Source organism: Malania oleifera, chromosome 10, assembly GCF_029873635.1.
Source record: "Malania oleifera isolate guangnan ecotype guangnan chromosome 10, ASM2987363v1, whole genome shotgun sequence".
Classification (NCBI taxonomy): Eukaryota; Viridiplantae; Streptophyta; class Magnoliopsida; order Santalales; family Ximeniaceae; genus Malania; species Malania oleifera.
In genome coordinates this window covers 11,087,114-11,099,655 of record NC_080426.1, presented here as the reverse complement: position 1 = coordinate 11,099,655, position 12,542 = coordinate 11,087,114, and the positions used below count along the sequence as shown (strand labels likewise).

Here is a 12,542-nt window from a genome sequence, read left to right as displayed (position 1 = left end):
CATTCTCCCCTCCTTATAAAATTTCGTCCTCGAAATTTACTATTCACATAATTCATCATTGCTTAAGGCAAAATGGTCCACTTATTTATTACTTACCCTCACTTGTGGTGGAGGAATACCGTGGTTACAACTCAAGTTCTGGGAGATTACACATGCCAAAAGAAATTTCTCCCAGACTAAAATACTTCTTACTACTAAAACATTACAAGTACCTGCAAAAGCAAATTACATATTTACTCACATTTTTCTAATTACATTTAAAATTCTTGGAATAATTGTGGATATTTCTATCTGATCTGCTCATCGAGCTCCCAAGAAGTCTCTTCTATCGCATGATTCCTTCATAGAACTTTTACCAGAGGAATCTTCTTACTACGTAGTTCCTGTTCCCTCCTGTCTAGAATCTGTACTGGTACCTCCTCATAGACTAGTGAGTTGTAACAACCCGGCCCTTTACACGGACTCAGGTGTCACTCACATACATCAAATACCTATACCTGTTCAAGATATGGAAACAACCCGCCCTAAACAGGGACATACAGGTGTAAAACATACATAATCATGATGTAAATGTCGCGGAAAAAACGTAAACATCCATTGGGATTACTACTAGCCTTATACCAGAGTTCACTAATACATCCATAATTTACATACATTCGGACTTAGAGTAATCGTCATATTACAACCCTCCAAAAAGGACTTTCATCAAGTTTAGTACAAAAATTTAGATGCTTACGTAAGCTAACCAAAATAACCTCCCTAGTCCTTTTATCTACTAGGACCGACGCATGGATGGACCTGAAAACAAAGGTTGTAAGATAGGGTGAGACACCTCTCAGTAAGGAAGAGGGAGTTACAACAGTGTGTGACTGCATACATGCATATTTTCATTCAACATCTAGAATATAAATCAAATATTTTCAATACAGTAATGTATCAGGTATATCATTATTCATATTACAAAATTCCCACATCTGTCTTTCGACCATTTAATGATTTATCAGATGACCAACAGCAAAATATCCCTATAACCAGTTTTACCCCGTGGCTCGAGTTGTGCACTGGTACTCGTCCAATGCCCTGTTCGTGCAGGCACTGTCGAGTTCCTACATACGATCCGACTGCCTCCATTGGCCCAATATCAGCTAATGGTTTCACCCTGCTAGCCGACCATCTTGGTACCCACATCGTTTAGTACGTGTGGTTGCACGTGTACATCTAGCTACGATATCGTGCCGTATCATATAACAGTGGTTTCATTTCACCCTGCAAAGAAAGTATTTTTCAACCCTCCCGGGACTCTCAAGCTTTGGTTCTGTGTATCATAAATTCAATTTATACGAATATGATTTTATCTCCCATAATCTATATCAATAGTATAGAAATAATTCCAGCGGGTTCAAACCGGCGTCTTTCCACTTGGTTTACCCCTCTTTGTTTACTGATGCGGCTCGGTGTATCACCAGCCTCTGTTTATCACATTGTCAGTATAACAAATTGGAATTTCATTCCCATATTCTATATCAGTAGTATAGAAAATACATTCATTTCCATTTCAACATATATCACACAAGTTTAATACAAAAACCCGCTAAATGATAGAAATTCAATATACATAGTTTAACTAAATAAATAAAGGAATCGAGTCTCTCCTACTATAGTATAAACACAAATAAAATGTTTGTAAAATTTGGAGATCATACGTCGAAATCCTCGTTTTACCAAAAACCATAAAATCGTCAAATCGGCATTTCTACTCGGTAGAATTTTACAAATAAGCAGTTAAATCATACATAATAACGTAAACTAGCTTTTTAGCGGTTTAGTTTTCCAAAATAGCTGTTGTAATCAAGTTCCCCTTACCTTATATTCAAAATGAAACTTCGTACGAAAACGGTCCAAAACGACAACTCGAGATCCTGAAAACCTAAAACCACAGAACATAACCTTACTAGGTTTTCTACTGCTATCCAAATATCTAATCAAAATTAGGATCAGATCCCTACCTCGATTCTTAAGAAAACCCGAAACTCTCGCGAAACCGACGATCCGATCTACTTAAAAGCTGTAGAGGTTCTACCTCTTCGATCCACAGCAGGATACCCTCCGTTTTGGAAACTGATGATGAACGGCGAAGGATCTTAGAGAGAGAGAGAGAGAGAGAGAGAGATAGATAGAGAGAGAGATAGAGAAGAGAGAGAGAGAGAGAGGAGCATTTCTAGAATCTCCTTTGAGATCGCCTGAGAGCGCGAATGCGATAAGATAGAGAGGAGAGCATACAGCGCTAGAGAGAGAGAGAGAGAGAGAATGAGAGAATGAGAGAGGATAAGAGAATTTATAGAATAAATCCTTACTTAGCCCTTAAGTAATCTAAATAAATATCTCCTCCAAGATATTTATATATAAATATCTAAAAATATCTCTTTTCAAAATATCTTCTCCAAAATATCTTTTTTTTTTTTTTTTCTTTTTTTTTCTTTTTCGGGGTCGGGTTACTACAATTGAGTCACTGAGCTCTAACTCACTATAGCTGATAATATGAGAAGGATCTGCGACGTATTTCCTCAACATAGATACATGGAATACGTCGTTAATTCTGGATAATGAAGGTAGCAAAGCTAGCCTATAGGCCACTGGTCTCATTTTCTCTAAAATCTCAAACGGACCGATGAACCTAGGATTAAGTTTACCCTTCTTACCAAAGCTCATAACTCCTTTTAACAGAGCTATCTTCAAAAATACGTGATCACCCACATTAAATTCTAAATTCCTGCGGCGATTGTCGACATAACTCTTCTGTCGGCTCTAAGTTGCACTGATTCCTTCCCTGATAAGCCGAACCTTATCGTATGCTTGCTGTACCATCTCTGGACCCACAACTCGCCGCTCAACCATCTCATCCCAATATAAAGGAGATCAACATCTCCTACCGTACAGTACCTCAAATGGTGCCATGCCAATACTAGACTGGTAACTATTATTATATGCGAACTCTAGCAGCGGCATGAACTGAGTCCAGCTACCCCCAAGATTTAATACATATGCACAGAGCATATCTTCTAATATCTGTATCGTCCTTTCAGTCTGTTCGTCTGACTGAGGATAGAATGTCGTACTAAACGATAACTGAGACCCTAGAGCCTCCTGTAAGCTCCTCCAAAATCGTGACATGAATCTCGGGTCTCGATCAGACACAATAGATACAGGCAACTTATGAGAACGAATTATCTCCTGAACGTAAATCTCTGCCAATTGACTGAGGGAATAGCTAATCTTGATAGGGAGAAAATGGGCAGACTTAGTCAACCGATCTACTATCACCCAAATCGCATTTTGACCATGCAATGTTAGTGGCAACCCTGAAACGAAATCCAGGGAAATATGATCCCACTTCCACTCTGGGATAAATAATGACTGTAACTAGCTTGTCGGCCTTTAGTGCTCAGCTTTTACTTGCTGGAACGTCAAGCACTGGCTACATACTCGGCAATCTCCCTCTTCATACCACTCCACCAGTAAAACTCTCGCAAATCCCTATACAATTTCGTACTGCCAGAATGAATCGTATACAAAGATCTGTGAGCCTCATCTAAAATAGTCCACTAAATGTCAGCATCGGTAAGAACACATAGTCTGGAACAGAACCGTAAAGCTCTGTCATGTGAAATACAGAATTCCTCTCCCTGACCACTCTGCACTTTATCCATCACCTTTACTAATTCTGGATCTTCTTTCTGGGCTGCTTTAATTCTTTCCTACAGAGTAGGTTGTACCACTAGGTTAGTAATACATACTGGAGTATCACTCTTCATCAATTCAATGTCGAGTCTCTAAATCCATCATGATCGGACGCTGGATCTCCATAGCTGCCAACGCTGATACTCCAGACTTCTTGCTCAATGCATCAACTACCACGTTTGCTTTCCCTGGGTGATAACTGATAGTACAATCAAAATCTTTAATTAACTCTAACCCCTTTCTCTGTCTCATATTCAATTCTCTTTGGGTGAAGAAATACTTTAAACTCTTGTGGTCAGAGAAAATCTCACACTGCTCACCGTACAGATAATGCCTCCAAATTTTTAATGCGTCTACCACTGCAACCAATTCAAGATCATGGGTAAGGTAGTTATTTTTGTACTCTTTCAACTGCCTAGACGCATATGCCACTACCCTGCCATGCTGCATCAATACATAGCCAAGTCCCTTTAAGGAAGCATCACTGTAAATAGTGTACCCCTCACGCCCAGATGGGATGATCAGTACTAATGCTGTGACTAGCCTCTGCTTTAGTTCCTGAAAACTCTTCTTACAGCTGTTGTCCCATTCAAATTTAGCATTCTTCTTCATCAGTCATGTCAAAGGCCATGACAGAGCTGAGAACCCCTCGACAAAACAACGATAATAACTGGCTAACCCCAAGAAACTCCTGATCTCCTGCATGTTCCTCGGTCTAGCCCAGTTCACCACTGCCTCGATCTTACTGGGATCTACAGAAATCCCGCCTCCTGAAATAACATGCCCCATAAACACAACTTTCTTGAGCCAAAAGTCACATTTACTGAACTTGGCATACAACTTCTTTTCCCTGAGCATCTGCAAAACCTGCCTCAAATGTATCTCGTACTCCTCATAGCTCCTCGAATAGACCAGTACGTCATCAATAAAGACAACCACAAACTGATCTAAATATGGGTGGAAGATCCGATTCATTAAGTCCATAAATATCGCAGGAGCATTCATCAGACCAAATGACATAACAAGAAACTCGTAATGCCCATACTTGGTCCTGAAAGCCGTCTTCGATACAACTTCCATTCTCACCTTCACCTGATGATAGTCTGACCTGAGATGGATCTTGGAATACACTCGTGTACCCTGGAGCTGGTTAAACAAATCATCGATACGGGGTAGAGGACACTTATTCTTGATTTTTACTTTATTAATTTCTCTGTAGTCTATGCACATCCTCATAGACCCGTCCTTCTTTTTCACAAATAGTACTGGAGATCCCCACGGAGATACACTAGGTCGTATGAAACCCTTATCAAGCAAATCTTGCAACTGGTCTTTCAGTTCCGCCAATTCTGTTGGCGCCATTCGGTACGGTGCTTTAGAGATAGGCACTGTACCTGGAAGTAGATCAATGGGAAAATCAACTTCTCATGCAGGTGGCAAACCTGGTAATTCATCTAGGAATACGTCTGTAAATTCTTTCACCATAGGCGTATTAATAAGCTTTAATTCATTTTCTGACATTTCTTTCATAAAAGCCACAAATCCAAGACAGCTATTCTAGAGCAGTCTCCTTACCTGAACAGCTGAGATCATCTGAGGTGAAGATTGCACTCGTGACCCTGTAAATCTAAATTCTGGTTTCCCTGGAGGTCTGAATATCACTTCTCTTACACGACAGTCTATAATAGTAGAATTAGCTGCTAGCCAATCCATGTTAAAGATAATGTCAAAGCCGTGCATATCCAGTACCACCAAATCAGCAGATAAAATTCTCCCCTGAACATCAACTGGGTAACCACGGAGCATCCTACTACATTTCACTACTGACCCGGTCGGTGTTGCCACTAATAGTTCAACATCTAATGATTGCAATTCCACCCCACATAATTTAATACACCCAAGGACACAAACAAGTGTGTGGCACCAGAATCAAAAAGTGCAGTAATTTTAAATGAAAACATGTTAATAGTACCTATCACCACGTCGTTGGCCGCCTCAACGTCGCCCGGCGTCAAAGCGAAAACTCTAGTTGGGGCCATATTCATCTGCTGGCCTCCATGTGGCACCTGGTAACCTCATCGTGCAAGTTTAGGGGGACACTCCCTCATCATATGTCCTGACTCCCCACATCGATAGCAAACACCTCGCCCGGCACGACACTCTCCCTCAATTCCCGGTCTTTTATCTTTGGTCCCTATAGTAGCCACCTCTCTTCCACGAACCACGTCCAACCCCCTGCTAGGAACCAGAAGGTATGGATCTCTTCTTGTGTCTCTGTTCCTTAGCCTCCAATCGCTCACCAATCTCTGCTATAGTGGCTCTATCAACTAGCTTAACAAAATCCTGCAACTTAAGAATCGATACCTGCTTATAAATTTCCCTCCTCAGGCCTCTCTCAAACTACCGTACTTCTTTGCTTCATTTGGAATGATGTACGGGGCGAAGCAGGATAGCTCGATGAACCTCGCTGCGTACTTCTGTACCGATAGCTATCCTTGTTTCAGATTCAAGAACTCCTCAATCTTAGCCTCCTTGGATGAGGCTGGAAAATACCTGTCAAAGAATATTCCTTTAAACCGTTCCCACGTCATCTCCACAGGTATAGTCCTTTGCTGCTCTAAAAGTATTACTGCTGACCACCATCTCTCGGCCTCTCCAGTCAGTCTGTAGGTGGCAAACAATACTTTTTGCTCCTCTGAACACTGCAGTACTGCAAATATTTTCTTTATCTTCTGCATCCAGTTCTCAGCAACTGCAGGATCTGTCCCTCCTAAGAAAGCCAGAGGACTCATCTTAATAAATTTCACAATCAAACTATTGTGGCCTGTCGATGGACCACTCGGTTCCTTCGAACTCCTGGCAATTTCTGTCATAACTTGTTGTGCCATGCTGCATAAGACGACATCTGAATCACTGCCCGCAGCGCCTGAGGGTCCAGCACCCTCACTCCCACTAGCATGGGTACTATGCCCACCAAGGTCCATCTTGAAAACAAGTAACATAACTCAAAACCTCCTTTTCTATACATATCACTCAACTCATATAATATATTCTCGTAATTAATTCATATCTCCTGATCTCAATTCAAGGTTCAATCCTGCAACCTAGATACCCAACCCGACGATAGTTTACAATGACTTTCCTGAAATCGTCACCCTAGGAAAATCACACAAACCATCACGGAAGTCCTGCATCTAGACTACAAAACCAGACCTCAAATCCCTTTATCCTATACTCTGGTATTATTACTGCTGCACTCTAGAGTTTATAGAACCTAGTATCCTAGGCTCTGATACCAAATGTAACGACCTTCAATTTCTTAATATAAAATGTAATATAATAAATGGGAAAGTCAACCCGAACCCGTGGGTTACGGGGACACCAGTCAATCACAGCGGAAACCTAAGTAACAGCAATCACAAAATTTAAATCATCCATTTATCAAGCATAATACCTGAGTTTACTACACATCATAAAACTGTATTTTTATACATCCCCATAAACATCAAAATAACTCTAGGGTCCAACATAAAATAATTCTGACCCTAGTACAAAAATCTTACCCTCTTAACGGGGTAATATCCCTAACTTAACGGTGGTCACAATCCGCCGGTCACTCAGGGTCTCCTGAAAATATATTTAGTTCGGGGGTGAGACACTTCTCAGTAAGGGAAAATAAACTAAATACAGCTGTGTAGCAACATGAACATTTAATGCATTTATACATCTACAGTACATTTCATAAATCGGAAAACATTCATCATATCATACTGAATAATCATACATTTTCATATTTGCTAATAACTCATAACATACATAAAACATCTGTTATAACTGTAATACTGAAAATATACCCAGGATGAATAGCTAGCTAATGTCATGTATTACCCCCCATGATGGATTGTGTAACCCGAACGCAGGACCCGACAATGGCTGACCGACTACTACCGAGTCAAATATGTCTGTAAGTACGATGAGCCCACCGCACTCTAGTCCGGACTGCCAGGTGGATGTCTACAACTCTACACTGAAAGCCACACCGACTATCCATCTCCCACCCCCTCGTGGGGTGGTTAGCACAAGTCTGAACATAGATATCTGATCTATAACTAGCTACGGTACCGAGCTCCTAAAACTGAACTAAACTAACATCCGGGTTCTGATAACATATTGTACATGATAATATAACATTTTTCATAATCACGGCCTTGTGTCGAACATTTCATAAATATGGCCTTGCGCCAAAATCATACATAAATATGGCCTTGTGCCAAAATTATTCATACATATGACCTTGCGCCGAAATCATACATACACATGGCCTTGCGCCGGTATCATACATATATACGTCATTCTGAAAATAATCATTAATCATATATTTGTCAGAATCATAATGTACTGTATACTTTCATAACTTCTCAAATCATACTGCATTCGTATCATTATCATATCATAATAAAATAATATTCGTGCCACACATTTACTGTATAAAACCCATGCATTGTATTCTAAAATCATAGTTTCTGGCATCTCATACATATATATACATTTCAACATAATAATAGTATTTTTCTCAAACGTACATTTTCTTCGTAATATACAAATAAAATATATGCTTTTCCTGAACATAACTTTTCTCATAAATAACAATAATTTGCAAGAAAGTAACTGCTTTAATTTATTCCCTTACCTGACTACTGAGAAAAGCCCCCTATAAATTCTAATCTCACACCCGTAGGGTTTCCTGATCAATACCCTGAAACTAAAAACTTTCAGTATTAAACTTCAGTATTTCTACGTGTACATCACTTCCTATAACTGTCATAAGATCAAATTTGACTTCAAAAGCCTTACCTCAACTTAGGGATGATTTTCAACTTACTTTCACCAACGATCCGCTCCGACAGATTTGGAGAGAACTTCTCCAGGAGCGTCATGGTGACTTTGGATTGTTGATCCGGTGTAAATATGGCCCAAAAATGATGTGAGAGAGAGAGAGAGAGAGAGAGAGAGAGAGAGAGAGCACTGAAGAGAAGAGAGAGAAACGAGTTGTTTGCTTAACAATGAAGTAAAATCCGGATTTTTCCATATTTATAGAACTAGATTTGTCGACGAATCCTTCATTAATTTTGTCGACGAAATTCAGTCGGCTCAAAACCTCATTCAGTCCTCATCGACGAAATTCAGTCGGCTCAAAACCTCTTTGGCATTTCTTCGTCGACGAAATTCAGTCTTCGTCAACGAATTCTCTTAAGCCTTCGTCGACGAAGTCGACTTCCTCCTTTTATTACCGTTTCCATTTCCCCTCCTCTTATTATTTAAATTTCATTATTATTCGGGTTGTTACACTTCTCCTGATCCACGTGGTAACGTCGGATCGTTGATTTCGGCAACTAGCGACCTGAAATCCTAGAGACAGAGAGAGAGGATTCGAGTTCTAGAAAGAGAGTGAGAGGTTTTGAGGTTTCTTAGCAATGAAGCAACAAAATATTCTATTTATAGACCCTTGACCCGGTCCAATTCATCAACGAGACGATGCTTTCATCGATGAATCATTTACACATTTCATCGACGAATCGACTCCTTCACTAACGAACCCTATTCCGATATTTTACAACACGTTCGGTATCTCTTCATCAATGAAGCTCTGAATTTCGGTGACGAAGAGTATGAGGGCCTTCGTCGATGAAGCCTGCAAAATTTACCTTTTTACCCATTTGTTATTTATTAAATCTGAAATTCTCGGGTCGGGTTCTTACAACCTCCCCTCCTTACAAAAATTTTGTCCTTAAAATTTGTAATCTCTCATTTACCAACTCAACTACATACCCAAATGCATACCCAACTCTAGGAAAAGCCGGCGGCCACCCATATAGCAGCCCCGTCCCACATACATACATGCCCTTACTTATGGCGGAGGAATACCGTGGTTACATACATACACTGTCTCAGGAGCTCACAATATTACAAAACTCCCTCATCTATTGGAACACATAGCCTAATCCCAAACCTCAGCACACCTCCCTCAGGGATGTTAAAATTTGTAGTCGACCCTTGCACTTTCTCTACAACCTCTACTAACTCCGCATCATTAGCTTGCGTGACTTTAATCCTCTCAAATAATGTCGGTTGGATCACCAAGTTAGCAATAAAAGCCCGATGATTACCATCCACCAACTTCACGTCAAGACTATTCAGATCCTATCTGATATGATGTTGACCTATTACTGTAGATACCGACGCATGCTCTAACTTCCGACTTAACGTATCAGCTACCACATTAGCTTTCCCTGGATGATAGCTATTGGTGCAATCATAGTCCTTGATCAGTTCAAGCCATATTCTCTGCCTCATGTTCAACTCCTTCTGTGTGAAAAAGTATTTGAAACTCTTGTGATTCATGAAGATCTCACACTATTCACCATACTAGTAGTGTCTCCAGATCTTCAATGCATATACTACCTCTGCCAACTCCAGATCGTGCGTGGAGTAATTCTTCTCATACTCATTGAGTTGTCGAGAAACATAAGCAATTACTTTCTTTCATTGCATCAACACACATCCCAACCCCTTCAGCGATGCGTCGCTGTAAATCACAAAACCACCGTCCCCAAATGGGATAGTTAAAATTGGAGCAGTGACCAGTTGGTATTTCAACTCCTGAAAACTCAGCTCACACTCGTCAGTCTAATCAAATTTCACACCCTTTCTCGTCAATCATATCAGAGGATTAGATAACTTAGAGAATCCTTCCAAAAACCATCGGTAATACCCATCCAATCCTAGGAAACTCCGAATATCTTATATGCTCTTCAGTGTCACCCAATTGACCACTATTTCAACCTTACCAAGATAAATTGAGATACCACCCTTTGACACGACATGGCCTAGAAACGCGACCTGATTCAGCTAGAACTTGCATTTCTTCAGCTAAGCATACAACTTCTTCTTTCGTAGGACCTGAAGTACCAACCTCAGATGGTTTTTGTGCTCTTCCGAACTTCTAGAGTATACCAGAATATCGTCAATAAACACCACTACAAACTAATCCAGGTATTCATGGAAAACCCTGTTCATTAGGTCCATAAATACTCAGAGTGTTAGTCAACTCGAAAGGCATGACCAGAAACTCGTAGTAACCGTATCTGGTTCGGAAAACAGTCCTCGTAATAAATAAATGAATAATAAATAAATAAAATGTTTGTTCAATAGAATTTTAATTTGTTTTAATAAATACTAATCATACCGCTTTTTATTTTAATTTTTATTTTTAGTTTTCATTTTCATAATTTTTTATATTGGTACACCTTAAGTTAATCATTATTTGTATTTTTTATTTTTAGAAATCATTCATTGTTCTTTTTTTTTTTTTCCCAATAAAAAAGGCTTACAATAGTTCATGAGATATGAAGGGAATGCTGACTGAAAGTTCTAAACCAACGAAAACATGATATTGCCTTTCCCCCATTGAACTTGAGAAGTATAACCATAATTATAAAATTAATATTAGATAAACTGAAAAAATGTTGAGTTTGCCTTGAATGTAGAATGAATCAAAGAAGAACAATTTTTGTAATATTCAAATTTCATCTAAATTTGTTTCTTAGCTGTTTCTTTTCGATCTAAAAAAAGTTCAAGGTAATAATCAACTATCAGCAACAACTCACAAGATCCAACACCAATGTTCCAATGGCCTCTCCTGAATTGGACAATCATTGAACTCCACACAACAAAACCTATCACTCATGTAAATTAACTAACCGCCCAAATGAATGTATTAAAACCCATGAATCTTTGCTTCATACTCTTGTCTAGCATCCTCCTAGCTAGCATGGTTTTGGTATCCATCATCCAATCAGTCTAACCACTCCACCTCAACCAAACTAAGCCATTGTTCTCCAATTCTAACCCATTTATAAATATGCACAAAGTGATGGACAAAAGCAGAAGCCTTATCTAATTAATTACTCAAAGAAATGGCCAAGCCCCAATATTCCATGCTAACCATAACTTGGCTGCTCCTGCTCATCACGATCATCAACCACCAATCCACCTCGGCTCAAACCCTCAGCGACTCGTCTCTGAACCATCATCACACCCACTCAAGCTCTTCCCCGATTACCTTCATCATGCAAGATATTCTCATAAATGGAATTGGTCTCCCCTTAGGACACCAGCAGCCAACAAAGTTAATGGTCCACTGCCTTTCTCCAAACCCGTAGGCTTATTCCCCCCTAGCAGTGGAATTCCCCTGCCTACTGATCTCAACCCAACCCGAACACTGGACATACCTGGCATTGGTTTCTCCTTTCCTGCAGTTGCCACTCTTCAAGAACTGTAGTTTGGGACTGTGACACTGATCGATGATGAGGACTTGTATGAAGAAGGGTCAGTCTTTGGCTCACCAGTTTTGCTTGGAAAAGCTCAAGGGGTGTACGTCGCGAGCTCGAAGGACGGAAGCAGCCATATGATGGTGATGACAGCTAGTTTTGCAGCTCATGGTGAGTTAAAGGAGAGCTTAAGATTTTTTGGGGTGTACAGGACAGATGCTTGGGAGTCCCATGTTGCAGTTATTGGTGGTACTGGCGAGTACCATTGAGCAAATGGCTATGCAACAATAAAGGTAGTCTCTGGAGGATCCAACATGGCCAGAAAAGACAGTGAAGGGGCCATGAAGCTCCTTTTATTCAGTGTCTATCTCAGTTAATATGACCCCTCTCAGTTAACAATGGAATTCGAAATCCATTTCCTTTTCTTCTCCTGCTTTTGTACACAAGGAACCTAAAGTGTAATTTTCGGAATGA

General features: G+C 40.0%; 1 protein-coding gene across 1 annotated transcript in view; it reads left to right on the top strand.

Annotated features, from left to right (window-relative positions):
- The window catches only part of LOC131166503 (dirigent protein 16-like), a 36,551-nt gene extending 24,214 nt beyond the window's left edge, over positions 1-12,337 (top strand). The window contains exon 2 of the mRNA XM_058125101.1: positions 12,080-12,337. Coding sequence (XP_057981084.1) covers positions 12,080-12,337 — 258 coding nt within the window. The remainder of the gene's footprint in view (positions 1-12,079) is intronic.
- The last annotated feature ends 205 nt before the right edge of the window (positions 12,338-12,542 follow it).